Source organism: Marmota marmota, unplaced genomic scaffold (assembly GCF_001458135.2).
Source record: "Marmota marmota marmota unplaced genomic scaffold, marMar, whole genome shotgun sequence".
NCBI lineage: Eukaryota > Metazoa > Chordata > Mammalia > Rodentia > Sciuridae > Marmota > Marmota marmota.
In genome coordinates, this window is record NW_026000240.1 from 32,046,596 (window position 1) to 32,066,961 (window position 20,366).

At 33.1% G+C, this 20,366-nt stretch overlaps 1 protein-coding gene across 1 annotated transcript in view; it reads right to left on the reverse strand.

Moving 5' to 3' along the window:
- The window catches only part of Atp2c1 (ATPase secretory pathway Ca2+ transporting 1), a 137,871-nt gene that overhangs the window by 48,679 nt on the left and 68,826 nt on the right, over positions 1 to 20,366 (reverse strand). The window contains exons 6-13 of the mRNA XM_015487068.2: positions 17,783 to 17,844; positions 17,232 to 17,340; positions 14,684 to 14,839; positions 13,678 to 13,746; positions 12,526 to 12,601; positions 9,651 to 9,717; positions 2,470 to 2,594; positions 1,596 to 1,693 (exon numbers count right to left, since the gene is read on the reverse strand). Of these exons, the coding sequence (XP_015342554.2) occupies positions 1,596 to 1,693; positions 2,470 to 2,594; positions 9,651 to 9,717; positions 12,526 to 12,601; positions 13,678 to 13,746; positions 14,684 to 14,839; positions 17,232 to 17,340; positions 17,783 to 17,844 (762 nt within the window). The remainder of the gene's footprint in view (positions 1 to 1,595; positions 1,694 to 2,469; positions 2,595 to 9,650; positions 9,718 to 12,525; positions 12,602 to 13,677; positions 13,747 to 14,683; positions 14,840 to 17,231; positions 17,341 to 17,782; positions 17,845 to 20,366) is intronic.

Genomic DNA, 20,366 nt, shown 5'->3' on the forward strand with positions numbered 1-20,366 from the left:
TGGTACCCCAACCCCTCAAAAAAGTATGGGTAAACCATGAAAAACTCTACAGATAAATGAGCTTAAATTTATGTAATGCTACACTTATAATTTGCAAAGAACTCAAATCCATTACCACATCTAACACCTGACACTATGACCGAAATAAAAGCTAAATTCTTTTCATAAATATTCAGGCTCAGAGACATTAAGAAATTTACGTTAGTACTTATAAAAACTATTTAATGTAATCCATAACATACCAATTTTAAAAACAAAAGAAACAAGGCAGATACTTAATTCTATACGGCTAGAATCCATCAAACCAAAATATCTAAATTTTATATTAAAAATAATATAGTTTAGAGAGAAAATAATTAACAAATGGTTAATGCTGGAAATACAAAAATCATAGATTTAAAAAAGGAAAAGAAGACCTAAAGAAGACTTAAAGAAGGAAGATTCACCAACATAGCTTTGGGTGACCTTGATCAAATTTCACACACTAAATAACAATAGTTTCATTTTATGTAAAATGGACCTAAATAAATCCAACTTTGTCAATCTGTCTAATGCTTACTTTGCTCAGTAAAGTAGCTGCAAATATATTTTAAAATACTGTACCCCTATTAAATAGTGTTGCAGTTGAAAATCTTGCCAAGACTGAGAACAAAAGGAACTTGTTTTCAACCAGCTTCCAAAAGAACCACCACAAAGATGTGCACTTGAAATTATCAATATACAATTTTTTAAAAAGTTATTACTCATTCACCCATTCAAGTATTTATTATTATAATATAGGTCCTATGCTAGTCAACAGAGTTCCTGTTCTAACTCATAGCATAACAGGAAAAAAGACAGTAAATTTCACCTGAGATAAAGGCTAATGAGATATGGAATGCTAAATAAACACATAACATAGGGCAGCTGTGGGTGGTCTACAAAGCTCTTCTGAAAAAGTGAGGCTGAATTTAAGTGCAAAGGATGAAAAGACATCAGACTATCTGAAGAAGTAAGGACAGCAGCTAAGGTCCTAGGAGGAATTTTGTCACATTGGGAAGAACTGTAAAACCATATGTTTGCTGTATAGTAACCAAAGCAGGCAGCATATATGGCTGGAGAGAGAAAAAGAAAAGATCATATAAGGCCTTGATATCAGGATTTTGAACACAATGAAAAACCACTGAAGTATTTTAATTTAGGGAGTGACATGTCCAAATTTCAACTCTGAAACAATCCCTTGAACTTCAGAGAGTAAGTGCATCAGTGGATACAAAAAGACTAGTAGAGAGGCTTTATCAGAAGGCCATCTGAAACTAGGGAAGCTAACTACAAAATAAATGGTTAGGAAAGTTATTGAAGTGAAAATTGGCAGGACTGGCTGACAGATGGTGATTAAAAGGAGTACCAAGGAGGAATTAAAGTTTCTGAACTGAACAAGTATCCAAGTGAGACAAAGACCTAGCAGTAGAGTCATATGGGAAGGAAATAACTCTGCTGCTAAGTTAATAGATCTTCTGATGCTAAAACATTGGAATTGTCAGGAATGTTAAATACCAAGCTTCTTAACAAAGGTCTGCTATTGTTTAAAAAAAAAAAAAAAAACCATAGAATACCTCAGCATGCAGACCCTCTGAAGTAAATATGTGAGTAACAGTCATTTCATTCTTCGTCAGTGTTCCAGTTTTATCTGAACAAATCACATTACAGCAGCCTAGAGAACAAATCATTATGTGTTATCAAAAGAATGAGGGAAAAATACAGCTTGACTTATAAAATAAATCAGACTCTGGAACACTGTCCTAGTCTCTAAATTTTACACAGATCAACCCATTCATAATTTTAAATTAATTTCTCACCATAAGGTAAATTTTCTGAAATTAAAAATAATTAGATGTTCACCTTTTCTTATTTAGTTTCTACAAAGCTATTCCATATTAATTTTATGCTATGATTGTATATAGTATATAATACACTTTCTAGAAGGATTGGAGGGTTCCTAAATATATATCCACATAATTTCTTCAGTAGAAATTTTTTGAAGTATTTCACTTTCTCAACATTAAAATGCAAATTAGAAATTAAATTTAATATAATTTTGGACAACCTAAGTATTTTTTTAAATTTCACAGCATATCATGAATAAAGTTATATTAGACGAATATATAACTATTATATACTTACTGTTCTTATAAGCAAATTCAACTCAAGTATGACACTTTGGAATCTGTAATTATCAATTATTTTCTGAGAGATGTCAAAAGAAAAAATTCTATTAATTTTACTGTTTAATTTGCTATTGATTTTTCACCATGATTCAAGCATTAGAACATTCAACAATGCAAAAGATTTCTAATACCATATGAAACAGTACTCAAGTCAAACATCATTGTGCAAACTGCTAAGACAAAAACTAAAACCCAAACATGATTCACTGTTGATATGAACAAACACATCATTGCATAAGAATGCTTTTAACAACAGACTTACCCAGAGTTTCAACAATAGGCAGTTTTTTCACAATGGCCCGTTTTTTCACCATTCTCATAACACCTAGGGCTAATGTCACTGTGACCACAATAGGAAGACCTTCAGGAATTGCTGCTACAGCCAAACTATAATCAATATATACAAAGTATTAAGATGCAAGTTAATCAGTACAACAATAATTTGAATTGGAAATTACTTAAAATATCAAAGTTAATTCTGTCAATTGCCCAAAACAGACTTCTCAAAAAGGAAAGGAAAGTCAATTACTGGACACCTATTAGCTTCTAGGTTAAGCACAATGGTTAAAAAAATACAGATTCTGACATCAAATTGCCTTGCTTGGCATACCTGGATTCACTGACTTTTACTTGTGAGACCCTGGACTACTGGCTATTTATTAATACACGTATGTATTCTATAAAATATGAAGAATAGACATTAAACAAGATCAAAAACTTGTGGGGGGTGAAATGTAGTTCAGAGACACAGTGCTTGCCTAGTATATGCTAAGCTCTGGGTTCAACATTCAGCACTTAAAAAAAAATCATGAATGTTTATAGCATTATTCACAATGACCAAAAGATGGAAATGAGCCAAATGTCCATCAACTGATGAATGTATCATTCAGCCATAAAAAGAAATAAAATACTAATCTACAACATGGGTAATCACTGAAAACATGTTAAGTAAAGCAAGTGAGACACAAAGGCCACATATTATGCAATTCCATTCATATGAAATAGTTAGTATACAAAAATCCATAGAGACAAAGCAGACTAGTAGTTGCTAGGGACTGTAGGCTGTTGAGGCACAGGGTTTTCTTTTGGGGTGTTGACAAAGTTCTGAAACTAGATAGCAGTGGTGATCATAAAACACTGAATATTCTTAACTCCAATGAACTGTACACTTTAAAATGAAATATTCTGTGGCATGTACACTTTATCACAATTTTTTAATTCACTATTTCCTTCTATTACCTAACAAAACAAGTTCCATATTTCATGTGCCACCCCAAGTACAAAAATACTCCTATCCTTCATTCTATGGCTATTTCCTCTTATGCTTCTACACCCTGATTTATAATATCTACTTTTCCTTCAGTACGATCTAATTTAATATTATTAACAACTTGTTCTAGAGCCATAATTAACCTTTCTATGTTTTGTTTACAGATTGATTCTAAAGGCTGAAAGTAAACTAGAACATTTACACAGTGATTACCTAAAAGCATACACTGCAAAGTTACATTAATACTTCCTTCTCTCCTTTGGAATACTCTTAAGAATTTTCTAGCTCAAATGGAATCCACTTCTCTTAATACTTCCACCTATCTTCATTAAGTCAGGAAAAGAGGCCATCATGATTTATAATCTACATCCAATAAACCCTTTATATTTGTCATTTTATAAATAATTTATAGAGGAATAAACAGATTTTAAAAAGTCACATTAGAAATTTTCAGTTTCATTTTAATCCAAAATTACCCTGGATTTGAATGTATATGTGCAAATACATACATATGTATGTATGTGTGTGTGTGTGTATATATATATTTCATATATATATAAAATGGGCAACATCCTTTGGATGTAACAAAATACTCATCAACTGTCATTCATTTTTTTAATACTGAGAATTTTTTTTAATAGAGTGAGAGAGAGAATTTTTTAATATTTATTTTTTAGTTATTGGCAGACACAACATCTTTGTTTGTATGTGGTGCTGAGGATCGAACCCGGGCCGCACACATGCCAGGCGAGCGCACTACCGCTTGAGCCACATCCCCAGCTCTCAACTGTCATTCATAAACCTGGAACATACTGATCTTATAATACTGATTTCAGATTTCAAAAAAACATTCTAACAGGTTCTAGCATATCAATCCTGGTTCCTCTTTTTGCGTTTGTCCTATCAAAAAGTAACACTTCTGGGGCTGGCGTTGTAGCTCAGTAGTAGAGCACCTGCCTAGCACCTGTGAGGCACTGGATTTGATCCTCAGCATCACATAAAAGTAAATAAAATAAATCTATTGTGTCCACCTACAACTAAAGAAAATATTAATTTTTAAAAAAAGCAACACTTCTGAAAATGCTGATGGCTACTTTGCAGAAAAGAGGACAGATACCTTGCTTCATACATACAAAACATTTCCAATTTTAGATCTACAAGCACCTAAATGAATTTTTCCATTTCTGCTTATTTCCTTTTAATCACCTTTATATTCATACCACTAATTAGCATTTCTCCACTTATATGTAAAAAGCATGACATAAGTACCATGAAAGATGAAAGGATACCATTATATATTCTTTTAGCAAAGGATGATCCAGATTCTTACAGAAAAACACTGCCTGAGAAAATCCTTACTGTAGAGTAACTGAAACATGTTTCTTTTTGTCCTTAGAAATAGAAGGTTTCCTTATCAATCCACAAGTGTAAGAAAACTTATCATTATCTAATAACTCATACTCTTGAGATTTCAATTAAATGATTAATTTTACCCATTTCACTATAGCTTTCAGAGCTTTTTACCTAGCGCTCAGCATTAATCTTCTGATTTGTCTAATAACTATATATCTTTTCTGTTGATTCTCTTTATCAGAGAGAAAGTGAAAAACTATTGAATTCTCAGGTTTGCTGACTGCTACAATAAAAAAACTACAAAGACACTCTCCAGATTTCTTTTATACCTATTTAAATGAAATCCTGAGCAACACAATAAAAAAAAATAAAGGAAAATACAATAGTGATGATTTATTTTTTTATTATTACATCAGTTTTCCAGGCCATTCCATCATCTGCTTTCTTACTTAGTAATTTTTAACACATTTGGAAATAATTATTAAAATAATTTTTAGGATGACAAAATATCAAATGTTTCAAGAAATAGAAAAAATTAGATAACTAAAGATATCATAATGTGGCTGTGCACTGTGGTGCATGCTTGTAATCCCAGCAGCTCAGGAGGCTGAGGTAGGAGGATATTGAGTTCAAAGCCAGCCTCAGCAAAATCAAGGCGCTCTACGCAACTCAATGAGACCCTGTCTCTAAATAAAATACAAAACAGGGCTGGAGAGGTGGCTCAGTAGTTGAGTGCCCCTGAGGTTAATCCCAGGTACCCAACCCCCACCCCAAAAAAGATATCATAATGGATCTTAACTTTATAAGAGTCCAAAGGACCCAATATGGTAACTGCAAAATAGAATGAATTTTGTTTTATTACAAAAGTGTTAATTTTTTTGTACTCTAGAAGATTTTGAAGAAAAAATAAAAAGTCACAATAGGTCCATCTTTACAAACAGAACTGCTCAAAAAAATCCTCAATAATTAAAAGTGGCTCCAATCACATGCCAATGGTTAATGTCTCAAATTCATGCCCCATTTTTAATTTATTTCATCTTTGTCTCATGGCTTTTTTATTTTATACAGACTCTAGGAAGTAAAAATTCAAATATTAGAACAAAATCAATGTATTTCAGGGCTCAGTGGTAGAGTGCTTGCCTAGCATACATGAGGCAGTGGGTTCGATCCCAAGATTTTCACATTGCATTTTAGTTCTTTTGAGAAAAAATTAAAACATAAAAGTTTCCACTGTATCTCAAATATATATTTACTTCTTATTCATCTTATCTAGTCTTGTAATGTATTCAATTTTTCCTTTTCAAATACATTGATTTTTTAAAGTTTTTTTTTTATTTTTTTAAGTATTTTTTTTAGCTGTAGGTGGACACAATACCTTTATTTTGTTTGTTTTTATTTTTATGTGGTGCCGAGGATGGAACCCACTGCCTTATGCATTCTAGGCAAGCGCTCTACCACTGAGCCACAACCCTGGCCCTGCAATACACTGATTTTGTTCTAATATTTGAATTTTTACTTCCTAGGCTCACTACAGACACAACATGGAGGATTTGTTTTCCTTCTTAAGATGTCCAGGTGAGATCAGTTCTATCCTTTCTTATATCTACACATCATCATCTTTTCTTTCAACTTTAATTTTGCTGGAATTTATATCAGTATAAGGTAAGAAACAAATATTCTAAATAGTTGCTTCCTTATTTGTATTAACTGAATTGTCTCTTCAACTTACAGATTTGTAATCATTTTCCCTTAAACCTTCATATCAGTGTTCTGTTGTTGTCTAATGTAATCTGATATTTCTACAGATGGAAAAGTTAATAAAATTAACTAATTCTGTGGAGCCACCATTTGACCCAGCTATTCCCCTTCTTGGTCTATTCCCTAAAGACCTCAAAAGAGCATGCTACAGGGACACTGCTACATCGATGTTCATAGCAGCACAATTCACAATAGCAAGACTGTGGAACCAACCTAGATGCCCTTCAATAGACGAATGGATAAAAAAAATGTGGCATTTATACACAATGGAGTATTACTCTGCATTAAAAAATGACAAAATCATAGAATTTGCAGGGAAATGGATGGCATTAGAGCAGATTATGCTAAGTGAAGCTAGCCAATCCCTAAAAAACAAATGCCAAATGTCTTCTTTGATATAAGGAGAGTAACTAAGATCAGAGTAGGGACGAAGAGCAGGAGAAGAAGATTAACATTTAACAGGGATGAGAGGTGGGAGGGAAAGGGAGAGAGAAGGGAAATTGCATGGAAATGGAAGGAGACCCTCAGGGTTATACAGTGGAGGGGGTAGAGAGAGAGGAGGGGAGGGGAGGGGAGAGGTGGGGAGGGGGGAGGGTGGAGGATGGGAAAGGCAGCGGAGCACAACAGACACTAGTATGGCAATATGTAAATCAATGGATGTGTAACTGATGTGATTCTGCAATCTGTGTATGGGATGAAGGTGGGAGTTCATAACCCACTTGAATCAAAGTGTGGAATATGATATGTCAAGAAATTTGTAATGTTTTGAACAACCAACAATAAAAAATTAAAAAAAAAAAATTAACTAATTCTGTTCCCCTTAGTAACCTGATAAGGTAGTAGGTCAGGTACATTGCTAGGCAACACCACTTGTAATAAAGGGATCCTCTGATAAACTGTTCCTGGACTAGGAGAATCATAACTATTTACAGGAAGCTCTAGCTTTCCATTTACCAAGAACAAGTGACTCTTGTAACCACACATGCGCAGGGAACCCTGGAAAGTTTTTAAGCAAATGTTGGCTTAAAAAGGGACACAAGGCTCATTTTAACCCAGTGTAGTTCCTGCACTCACAAGGCTGACTTCATCTCTGTGTGCTTGAGTGAAATGCTGCGTGTACTGCTGTTAAGAACTCTCAGAAGAGGGGTGTCTGAACTTAAACCTGCGTATTCAGGGCACAGGTACCAGATGTGGTCTGTGAAAGTGTTGTGAGTCAAAATGTTTAAGTAGAACCTAGAAAGGCCTTGTCATGGAAATTCTGATTGCTAAAGAGAAGTCTAATGACATCTAATTATACTTTCTTTGCAGATGACCCGATTTGTTTTCCTTAGTTTCACCATGATATATGTAGGTTAGAATTATTTTCATTGTGCTTGGCAAATCCTTTCAATGCATGAAGACTTGCTTTTTGCTTTAGCTTGAGAAAATATTCTTGTATTCCTTCATATATAATTTCCCCTTACCTTTTTGAAACTGCTATTGAAGAAGTATTTCCTAAAATTATTTTTCTTTGTCACTTTTATTTTTTTTTTTATTTTTAATATTTATTTTTTAGTTTTCGGCAGACACAACATCTTTGTTTGTATGTGGTGCTGAGGATCGAATCCGGGCCGCACGCATGCCAGGCAAGCGCGCTACCACTTGAGCCACATCCCCAGCCCCAATTCTTTGTCACTTTTATCTCTTTTAGCCCTTTTATTCAATCTTTTGAGAGATCTCTTCAACCTCATACTATGGTATTACAATAGAATTTTTAATATTGGCAATCATAATCTTAATAATAAAAACTTTTTGTTTTCTGATCCTTATATACAATACTCTATTGCTCTATCATGAATGCAACAAACCTCTGAAAATAGATACTTTATTTTTAAATTCACCTTCTATTCCTTGAGTTCTTTTCCCTTAATTTCTATATTGTGTTCTCTTTTTTCCTGTTATCTCATCAATACTTTCTTAATTTTTTTTTCTATATGACAACAGAATGCATTACAATTCTTATTACACATATAGAGCACAATTTTTCATATCTCTGGCTGTATACAAAGTATATTCACACTAATTCATGTCTTCATACACGTACTTTGGATAATAATGTCCATCACATTCCACCATCATTTCTAAAGCCATACCCTCTTTTCCCCTCCCACCCTTCTGCCCTATCTAGAGTTCATCTATTCCTCCCATGATCCCCCTCCCACTATGAATCAGCCTCCTTATATCAGAGAAAACATTCAGCATTTGGTTTTTGGGGATTGGCTAACTTCACTTAGCATTATCTTCTCTAACTCCATCCATTTCCCTGCAAAAGGCATGATTTTATTCTCTTTTAACAGACATTTCTCAGAAGATGATATAAAGTCAATCAACAGATATATGGAAAAAATGTTCATCATTGCTAGCAATTAGAGAAATGCAAATCAAAACTACACTAAGATGTCATTTCACTCCAGTCAGAATGGCAGCTATTACAAACAATAAGTGTTGGCGAGGATGTGGGGAAAAGGGTACACTCATACACTGCTGGTGGGACTGCAAATTGATGCAGCCAATATAGAAAGCAGTATGGAGATTGCAAAATTGAGAACAGAACCACCATTTGACCCAGCTAAAGGACTTAAAAACAGTATACTATAGGAACACAGCCACATCAATGTTTATAGCAGCACAATTCACAATAGCTAAACTGTGGAACCAACCTAGATGCCCTTCAATATATAAATGGATTAAAACAATGTGGCATATATACACTATATTGTGTTCTTTATCTTTCATGCTGCTAGTTTTCTATTTGGCAATCCTTATCTATTTATATATGAAAATGCAATAGGTGGTTAATAAGTCCAGACATCTAATACTAATTTTTTCCAGTGCCAAATATGTAGGTTTTCACTTTCCCAGATATCATTTCAATATATGGGTTTTGAACTATTTAAATATAGATATTATACTCTTCTGGGATCCATATAGTACTGACCTACACAATGAAATATGTAAGATATCTCTACCAGAGAAGGTAGGCAACAAGAAGTTTCACTTACAAACAAAGTATTAGAACTTACCTTACACTAATTGTAAACATTTCCAAGATATCTTTCCCTAGCAACCAGCCAACCAACATGATGATACCTGGAACAAAATTAGATAGCTATTTTTCCCTTTTCTATAGCATTACCTAGAAGGGACAGAATAACAAGCTGAGGATATTTAAAAGGTTCATTCATATGAAATGGAAAATATATCAGATCACAATTACAAGGTTTTACAAATCCATTAAGCAGAGCAATTTAAAGTTAACACTGCTTAAATCTAATACTGTGCATGTTTTACCTCTGGTTACCACTGCTCCCATCCATCCCTTGAGTAATAACTGATGGTTCAATAAAATATTACCATAATTTTTATACCATAGGAAAAAAGAAGGCAGACCTATAAAACACATAGTTCTTCTATTTATTATCAACTTTGCAAAAATAAATGTTGTACTTTTACTTTTCAGAACTTAGTATCCAGACATCACACATTACAGTTTGTACAAACATTAAGATTTATACTGCATATGAAAGGAGACTTAGGACCTGACTCACATAGGACAATTAACACATTTTAACATTTAAAAGTTGTTACTTTCAAGTTAAAAAATGAGTAAGACAATAAACATAAACCATACTTTCTGCTTTCACTTTTTATCTTTAAAAAGAATAGGGTACACCACCAGGTTTTTGAGGAAAATGGGATATTTAATAAAATAACTAGTTTAAGATTGTATTCTATTTGAATACTGAAATTTAAAACTAGTCTTTTCATATCTTTTTGTAACTATAATATCTAGAAAATGGCCCTCTAAGATCCTAACCTAAATACTACCCTGATAAAAGAAATTACATCCAATGAATTATACTAGGAGTCAGAAAGCTATAATCTGTGGGCCTCCTACCTGTGTTTGTAAACAGTTTATTGGAACACAATCATGTCCCTTTATTTCCTACTATCTATGGTTGTTTTCAAGCTGATGGCAAAGTTAAGTATATCTGACAGAGACCATATGGACCACAAGTCTAAAACGTTTATCATCTAGTCCTTCACAATCTATATTTTGACCACAATCTACATCCTGACTTCATCCTATTCCAATGATTACCCTGACAAGAAAAATTAGGCCCAATTGTTTTATCCCCATATAAAATCAGATAATCTTAGGGTGAAGCATGTTTATCAGTAAATTTGAGATGGTTTTATGGCACAGTGTTAATACAAACTGAAAATTAGCTAGAACATCCTTCAACTTATCAAATTTGCCATTAAATTTCTGTAAGTAGCAATCATCAAATGAAAGTAGCTATAAGTACACACCAGTTGAACACAAAAGTCTTCTACATTATGTTTAAGATTACAACAGATTATCATAAATGTGTACAAATATAAAGACAGTAAAACAGCATTAATAAAGAATTATAACTGAAATTATGTAACATAAATATTGCTTTAAATTGCACTATTGACTTTAAAACACTAAGATAGCTATAATATTAAAAAGGTAGAAAAGTAAAAAAAGATGAGACTCTAAAATTAATACACGTATTTAATGTATTATAAGAATGTCATTTGAAGGCTGGGGTTGTGGCTCGTGGTAGATAGAGTGCTTATCTCGTATGTGTGAAGCACTAGGTTTGATCCATAGTACCACATAAAAATAAAAATAATACATAAACAAAATATAGTTATTGAATAAAGAATGGATTATAAAATTAATGGTACTAGAAAAAATAACTTGAGTAAAAAATTTATACCTCTTCCATCAGCTGTATAATTTTAAAATAAATTTTAAATAAAACAGTAAATTAAGTATCAAAAATTCAAACTATAAAGGGGATACAATCTACAAAGAGTAGCTCAAAGGTAAAGCATTTTTCTAGCATGTGCAAGGCCCTGGGTTCCAACCCTAGCAAGGTCATAAATAAACGAATAAGAGAAAAACTATAATAAAACACTGTTTATAAACATTCTTATAAACATGGAGTTAGCAAGTCCTTACGAACAGAAAAACAGCAGAAACCATAAATGCAGAAATCATCAATAAAAGGGTGCTAAAAGACTCAGGAAGAGAATGTTTCAATTACATCTCCCTTCTACCAAGTAGATTATCTATCACTCCAAAGCAATTTTAAAATTAGGGGAAAAAATACTGAAACTTAAGCAAAAAAATAATTGATATCCTACTTATATAAAAAGCTGCTACCAATCTAACTCAAGCCATAAGACAGGACAAAAGAAATGCCTTGCAAATAAAAGGACCTAAATAAAAGGACTCAACAGACATCTGACAAAGTATACAGTTTTTTTAATAATGAACTACAAAATAAAGTATTTTTTTCACCTGTGAAGTTAATGACAAAAGTCAAAGTTGACAAAAAGCTTTAAAATTACATGGATACTCTTGAATCAATAACTTTACTTCTAAACATGTGTCCTAAAGAAACAAGAGTTATTTATAATGAAGTATCGGCACTTAAGAATTATAAGTGTATATTAAAAAATTAAAAACCTAAAGAAATGTCTAAAAAGATGTATGATAAATTCACAAAATCAAACATTATGCCACCTTTCAAATTTGTTTTAGATGAACCATCCATTTGATGACAAGATGTTTATAACAGGATAGGTTAAACAAAAAAGCCCTGTCCATAAAATAATGCTATCACAGTAACAATACTAAAATATTTACAGAAATGCTGATTAGAGAAATTACAGAGTTCATTCCTCCCCCCCCCCATTTGTTTTTTCTAGAAAAAGACAATGGTTCAAGGTTGGTTTTATAATTTAAAAAAAAAATACTAAAGAAAGCAAATAAATATGACTATAACAACTCTACCCTTCACACTCAGAAAAGCAAGCCCGAGTAAAAATAAAATATATACATACTCACTCTTCTCTTACCTATTATACCAAAGGAATAAAAGGAAAGTTGTTTTCCTAAGAGATCCATGCTCTTCTGCAGAGGGGTTTTTGGTGCCTTGACAAATTAGAGAGTATCACAATTAGCTAAATTTAATATACTTTACCAGGTGCTAGGAACTCTGCTAAGGGATTGACATACCCATTCCAAAAAGTTAACCACAGAACTCCCCCATAAGCTAAATATTACCACCTTAACTAAAGAAACTGAAGCTTAAGATTTTAAATGATACTCAAGGTCACACAGTAAGAAATGGAAAAACTCCCGATTTTTAAAACCCTATTTAATTTAAAAGATCCACTCTCTTTATGCTTCCCACTGAGGAAAAAACTTCTCTCTCTCTCCTACATGTTTCTCCAAGACTTTATTACCATCAGCTAGCTCCCTTACACTTCCAATTTTTCTCCTTCCTATATCCACAAACATTCCAGATTTTTTAATCCTGTAGGCTCCCTGATTGCTAACTTCCGTGGAATGGATTTCTACAATGTATCACAAATTGAGTCTCACAAGTTACTTGAGAAATCCAGATTTTGGAAGAATACGACATTTACAGAACACAACTCCCTTTTTTATACATAAAAAGCATTTTAAAAGAGAAAATGCATCTTTAATACTTTTCATCAAAAATATCTTCTATGTTCCTTTATTTGGCAATTCTCCTGCCACCCCAAACCTGGAATTATGTAGATAGAAATTTTAATAGAAGCTATGTTCTGAGGTACACAATAACATAATAATTAGTAATCCAAAGGTACAGCACATACTTAGCACATGTGATGCCCTGAGTTTAATTCCCAGCACCAAATAAAAAAAACAGTAGTCTTTAAAATTGATATAGTAAAGCCAATTTCTACAAAGAGCATTATCTATTAAAAAATTATGACTATAAATCTCATTCTACTATAAATAACAAATAAAGATCAAATCTTTTGGAATACTGACATTGTAAATTTAGGACCTACCTATTATAAGCTTCCGAATTATGTTTCTAAACAAAGACATCTGAGTGATAACAAAATATTGCTTTCAGTAGTATACACAAGAATCCACCAACATTCTCATTTCCTCTACTTAATGATCAAATATTTCAGAATTGAAACAAATACATCATCAACATATTAAGTACTCACTTCTTCTGCTTGCATCATTTTAAAAACTTCTCCAAATTCAGAATTTTCTCCTGTTCCGATAACAATACCCTAACAGGAAAAGCAGGAAAATTCATTTGCATTCAGATAGAATCACTTCTCTCATCCAAAACATACAAAAAAAACACCTTTTAGTCCCATTCTTCAAAGACTATCCATAGACCTGACAAGACATCCAAGAGCTCCCTTAGCAAATTTTTTATGTCATCATCATTAGTATTTACCCACTATAACACAAACCTTGTAAATAAACATCTTATTAAACTTATTACTGACTCAATCATGACTCCCTTTTATGTGTATTAGTATTTATAAAATTCAAATCTGTCTTATACTCAGACATTTAATGGTAATTTCTTATTTCCCCCCCCCATGCTACTCAATGGTGCCTTTTATATTCGTGCAGTACTAGAATCCAGAGAGCAAAATAGTTGACATTGATCAGTAATTAGGTGAACACTATGTAGACAGAACATTATAGCCATATTAACTAAATTAAAAAACTTTTTAACTAATAATGAACATAACCATGAAACCACTATTTATCTATAAAAAGGAACAGATATGCCATGAATGGAAAATACTCCTATAATATCCTAGTAATTTATGAGGCTAAGGCAGGAAGATTACAAGTTTGAGGCCAGCCTGGGCAACTGAGTGAGATTCTATGTCAAAATAAAAACAAAAAAGGGCCTATACAGCCTGTGGGGTTCAATCCCCAGAACTACAGAAACAAAACAAAAAGGAACAGATAAGGCCTATGATCTAACAGATGGCAAAACTATGGATAGATTTCATATATTTGTATTTCAGGGGCATAGCTTCTCTTCAATCTCACAAATAGCTGACAAGGGTTAGAGTCAATACTGCTTTCTCTTTGTTATTTTAAAAAACAAATACACATGAAATTAGCAGAAAAGAATTAAGAAAATGGTAAAAACAAAGGAAATGTTTAGGGGGAAAAAAAAAAAAAAAACCAGAAAACTACCTTTGCTTTGCCACATCTGACCAGCGTTCCCATGAAGGCAATGTTACTTCTTGATGCAAGATCTCCATTAGTTGCAGCTGGCTGAGGAGCTGTCACCTTAGAACAAGGTGTTGTCTCTCCTGTCAAGCTAGACTCATCAATGGAAAGATCCACAGCCTTAGAAAACAAAACATTCCATAAATTCAAGTTTGTTCTCATTTAACATCTTAAGAGTTCCTAACAATTACTTCTTCCTTAAATATCCCAGTTCTATGGATTACCTTCATCTTGTGTCATTAACCATTACTCTACAACAAAAGACCAAAATCAATCATACTTTTTAAATGAGGTCAACAAAACTTGAGACATACAAAGTAGAATGCTCTACCATAAGACTAGGTTAGCCTAAACTTAAAAATACCATGAGAGAAACAGAGACCATAGCTGAGATTCTCTTTCTAGAGAAAACTCAACTTTCATGACAAAACATCATTACCTAGTTTCATCATGCCCTAAAGTTCTGAAAACATGTTTGGCAGATTAAAGCCAATCATGATAAAAAGAGGTATATGAATAAAGGTTTTTTAAAAAGGCACTGAGACAATCATTTCATCACTTGGCACTCTATTTTCTTAAAATTCTTCTTGCTATACATTCCTATATTATTTCAAATTAAATTATATAAGAACAAAAAATGTACATAAATATTTCCATGCAGATCATGAATATGAGAATGTGTCTTCCCACTCTGCAACACAGTCCAATTCTGAGGGTTTCACTCTTAATATTCACCTACCCAAGCACACAAATAAATCATCATTTTATGTGTAGAAAAGTGCTGCAGATATGGACTAACTATGTTTCTGAAAGTATGGACCACAGAAGAATATCTTCCAAACATGTTATAACAAGCATTATGTGTAATCTAGTAGATACATACATACGTATAAGGGAGGATACTGAGAGTAAGTTAGTTTTGCAAATAATTAGTTAAAAGTTAAACAGTTTCCCCTAATGTAGTATATCTCAAAACTCTCAATAAACTAGAAAGATTCAGCTCATGGGGAATATAGCAGAAGTTCCCAGCAAGAGCAGTAGAACCAGTATCATTTTTACCACCCGAGAGCTTATTAATGCAATTGTACCTTAAACCAAGGGTGAGGAAAGTAAACCTAACAGAATACTTACAAACCCTCCATTCTAATGCATGTTTGAGAATGAACTTTATGTCAGAAGCTCTTATTCAAGGGTCTAAAGGACACTTTGGGGGAAACTAAGAGCTAGTTCATGATTTTAACAATTGTGCAGGCTAATTCACTTACCCAACAAATACTTAACTACATTATCTATGTTCTACACACTGGACTAAATCCTGGAAAGGAAACAAAAGAAATGAACCTAAAGCAACTGAATTACTGGGCATTCTCACTGTTATTCTAGGTAAGCTCATATTCTCATCCAGGATTCTTACTATTCAAATTTTCCCTCTTCTTTCTCTTTTTGTGGGGGGAGGAAAAAGGCACATAGAGCAGAAGGGAGGCAGCCACTAGCTTAGCTACATATATAAAGCTTAGCTATAATATATGAAGAAATATTCATTTTTTAATAAGCATTAAAAAACTTAAGTCTTAAATAATTATAAAAAATTGGTTCAGATTCTCCTTCCTCCCATCTCTGTAACAAAACAGGTCTGATTTAATCAATGCCATTCATTCATTCATTCAACAAACATTTATTAGTGCTTACAATGTACCCTGTGGTATCAAATATAGTAGGAGAATCAGCAGTAAACAAAACAAAGTTTTTATCCTCAGCTATTATTCTAATGGGAAAATGTTTCTAAAAATAAACAAGCATAAATCTATACTATCAAGTAGGAAAAAAACACAAGTATAATACGGACAGAGCAACATTTCAGATAAAAGAGAACACTCCTCAAAAGAAGGTAACCCTTCTGCTGATCCCAGACAGACATGAGGACTCCAAAGCTGAGGGCCATGAAGTGGAGAAAGCATTTCAGGCAAAGGGAGCAAAAAGTTACAAAGACCTTGGAGATAACAACCTCCATGGTGTATTCATATGCTCGGTAAACACAAAGATCTGAATACAGCTGCTCCACTGTCTTCTCTATCTCTATTCAGTACTACTCTTTTTGTCCCTGCCAAAGCCATGTTGTTGTCTGAGGCGTTCTTTCAACTAAATGAGAAAAATGAACTTTTCTTAATTACTAAATTCTATCTTGTTTTATAATAAGTAATTTGCATACACATATAGTATACTCCTAATTACAAGAGTCCTATCATCTCTTTTTGTCTCCCAGAGTGCCTAAAACACAGGTTTTCATAAATATATGCTTATTCATACCTCAAAACATAAATATATGCTTATGCATACCTCAAAAGAATATATAAGAGAGACAGATATATTTTAAGGGGAAAAAATGTTTACTTTGCCACTATTTAAACTTGAACACCAAGTTTGTGAAAACAATATTAATCCTTAAAAATGCTAATTTTTATCCTTTGACACCCACTATTTTCACTTCTCATAAATATATCCTCAAACTTACCTCAAACAAGCGTAAATCAGCAGGAACTCTGTCCCCAACAGAAAGGCAAACCGTATCACCTGGAACCAAGTCTCGGGCAAGTGTATGCTCTAATTTTCCTTCACGCACACTGTAACATGAAACAGAGAAATTACCATGGTTTTTAGAGGAAAAAAAAAGCCAAGCCACTGATGTTTGTGTGCTCTTATTAATAAAAATGCTCAAATGATAGAAAAATCATTGGGAAAACTGACTAGTCGTTTAAAGTTAAAACATGAAAATCAAAGAAACCTTCTTAAATCATGTGGATCTATTTCATTACTCTGCTCAGAACAGTGCTCAGCAGCACATACAATAAACTGTTGAATAAAGCTATGTTTCAAGAATATCAAAATTAGAACTTTAAACAGTGCAATTTTGCTATATTGATCAAAGCAAGAATTTTTCATGTCAGATTAATCGTTTCTTCCTTATGTTTAGTCAAAGCTGGGGCTGCAAAGGATATTGTACTAGTCACACTCAATTTCTATTCTTAAAGGGGTGGAAATCTCTTTCAGAAAAAAGGATCATACCAGTGGCATTCTGGTGGCACAAGTTTACTCAATTCTTCAAGAGATTTTTCTGAACGATATTCCTATGTAAAGAAAAAAAAAGCAGGACTTAATATTCATAAAAATGCTTATAAGGAAATGCAAATATGTATGTACCTATAAGCATATTCCATCTAGACTTAAATATCTCAACCGTTTATTTAAAATTTCTCCCAATTCTTATCTTGTGCTTATATTCTTAAAAAAATGTCCCATATTAACATTATACCAATCAAACAATTCTGATAATTAACTACTGCCAATTTTACATTTTAATATTCAGGGTATAAACCTAAGGTTATTTAGAAGAAACTGAAAACTGATTTGTATGCCCAAAGAATCATTAAAAGTTAAGATCAGTGACACTTATAATTAAGATAATTTTACACTTGGTATACAATGACCGAAGAAGTCACAAATGAGTATCTATATGTAACATTAACAGATGCATATGCTACCTGCAGTGGTTTAAAGAAAAAGTTTGTTTACAAAAAACAGAGGGTAAACAAGGAGTGAGATGCAACTGACCCAAAAATGATGGACTCTCTTCCCAACTCCTTAAGTCATATGAAAGGGACTAGTAATTAGTCCATGTTTTCATTAGTACTTTTTTTTTAGTTGTAGATGGACACTCTACCTTCTTTTATTTATTTATTTATTTTTATGTGGTGCTGAGGAATCGAACCCAGTGCCTCACACATGCTAGGCAAGCACTCTACCACTGAGCTACAACCACGGCCCTTCCGTTAGTACTCTTGCTTCATGCAACATCCCTGTTACTTTTGGGCTCTTGTCTGCACTTAGCACACCAACCTTTTGACCTAAGGTTAAAAGGGAGAGGGATAATAGCAGGAATGAAAGGTGAGGAACATTTTGAAATGGCTACAGTGCTAGTACTAGCCATAATTTCACACTCATCACACACTTAAAATGAAAATGCAAAGCTGTATGAAAATTACAAATCCCAACCCCATACACAAAGGATGGTAAAGAATTTAAAAGTTTTAACCAAAAATTCCACAAAAGGCCAGAAAACACTCACCAATCCTAGATCCCAGTAATAAATCACACAGACGCTACCAATCTTTACTTGTCTTTTCAAAGTTATATAAAGACAGTATCATTATAATGACCATATAAAACAATTAAGTCATTTGTATGGCCAAGAAGGAATAAAATGGTGTAGGGAGGTGGGATTAGAAAGATAGAAGGGCAAGAAAATATACAAAAAGAATAAAAAAAGCATTCTTATCCTAAGCACAGATTAAAAGTACTAAAGTGATAAAACATTGTTTTGTGATATATATTTGATAAGGAGTTTTCTGACAAAGCATTATGGTTGGTTCGAATGAATGTAAAAATATCTTGTGAGAAAGTTCTTTCAATTTCTGAATACAGAATTTTTTGTTGGGTTCAAAGATGTTTGGGGAAATGAGTTACATGTATGTAAGAAACCAGACCTAATAATTTGAAACTGGGCTTTTTATAATGTTTTGTCCTTGTTTTGAGATTTCTATCAAATGAACCCATCATAGAATACTTAGCAGTTTTAGCCATTGCATTTAAAGTAAATAACACAGTATCTCTTTGTAAAATTCCATACCAACTATGTTACAACTGCAATTTTGCAGGATATTTTGAGGGTAGGGGCTTTTTATTTGCAAAGAAGACAAAAGAAGGTCTTCTATTATAGAGTGGTAATATTTGTAGGAATTCTTCTGAAGAAGGGCATTTCATACATCCAACACATTATTAAAGATGCAAGAGGTTTCATTTACTGGCACAATGGGTCACATCTCTCACTTGGCCAAATGAATAGTTGCCCTGAATGATACCTAGACTGGAATAACCTAAGCTAGACTAGCCAACTTCACCTGCCCCAAAGCAACATACATGTATTCTAAGCAAGAAGATTCTCCCCCCAAAGAATGGCCTAATGAAGTTCAAAAACTTGCAAATAATCTGATTCCAACTAACTCTCTGTACTAAGATATTATAAAACAAATAATTTACTATGTTAGAGACTGTCTAAGAGACTGAGACAGTGACAGGGAATATACCCAGGGAATAAACTGTAGATGTGAAGATAATCACAATCACTCAAAATATAGCATTAGGAATCAAAACAACATTCACTTCACGATGATAAACAGCATTACGTAAATATTCTACTCTTATTTACCCTATGTTAGCTAAAACTATGAGAATTACCAAGAGTCTGAAATGTTATTCTAAAATCTACAAAACCTGAAGACATTTAAGCAAACATAAAATCAAACCTACATTTCTGTTTATGCCTATACTTTTTAATAGAAATTCTGGTATCATCTCTACACTATTCATAATAGTTTTTTAGCTGCTTCTCATATTTCTTTAATGTTTCAATGGTTATGCAGAGTAAGAGGTCTGATCCAAATCAGAACATCTCTTGAAGAATGGAATATTAAAGTGTGTCTGTGTGTGTGTGTGTGGGGGGGGGGGGTATGTGTTTCTAGAAGTCTAGTCANGGGGGGGGGGGGGTCACCAACTGTTTTAGAAGCATTTTAATTACCAAAAAAAGTTCAAA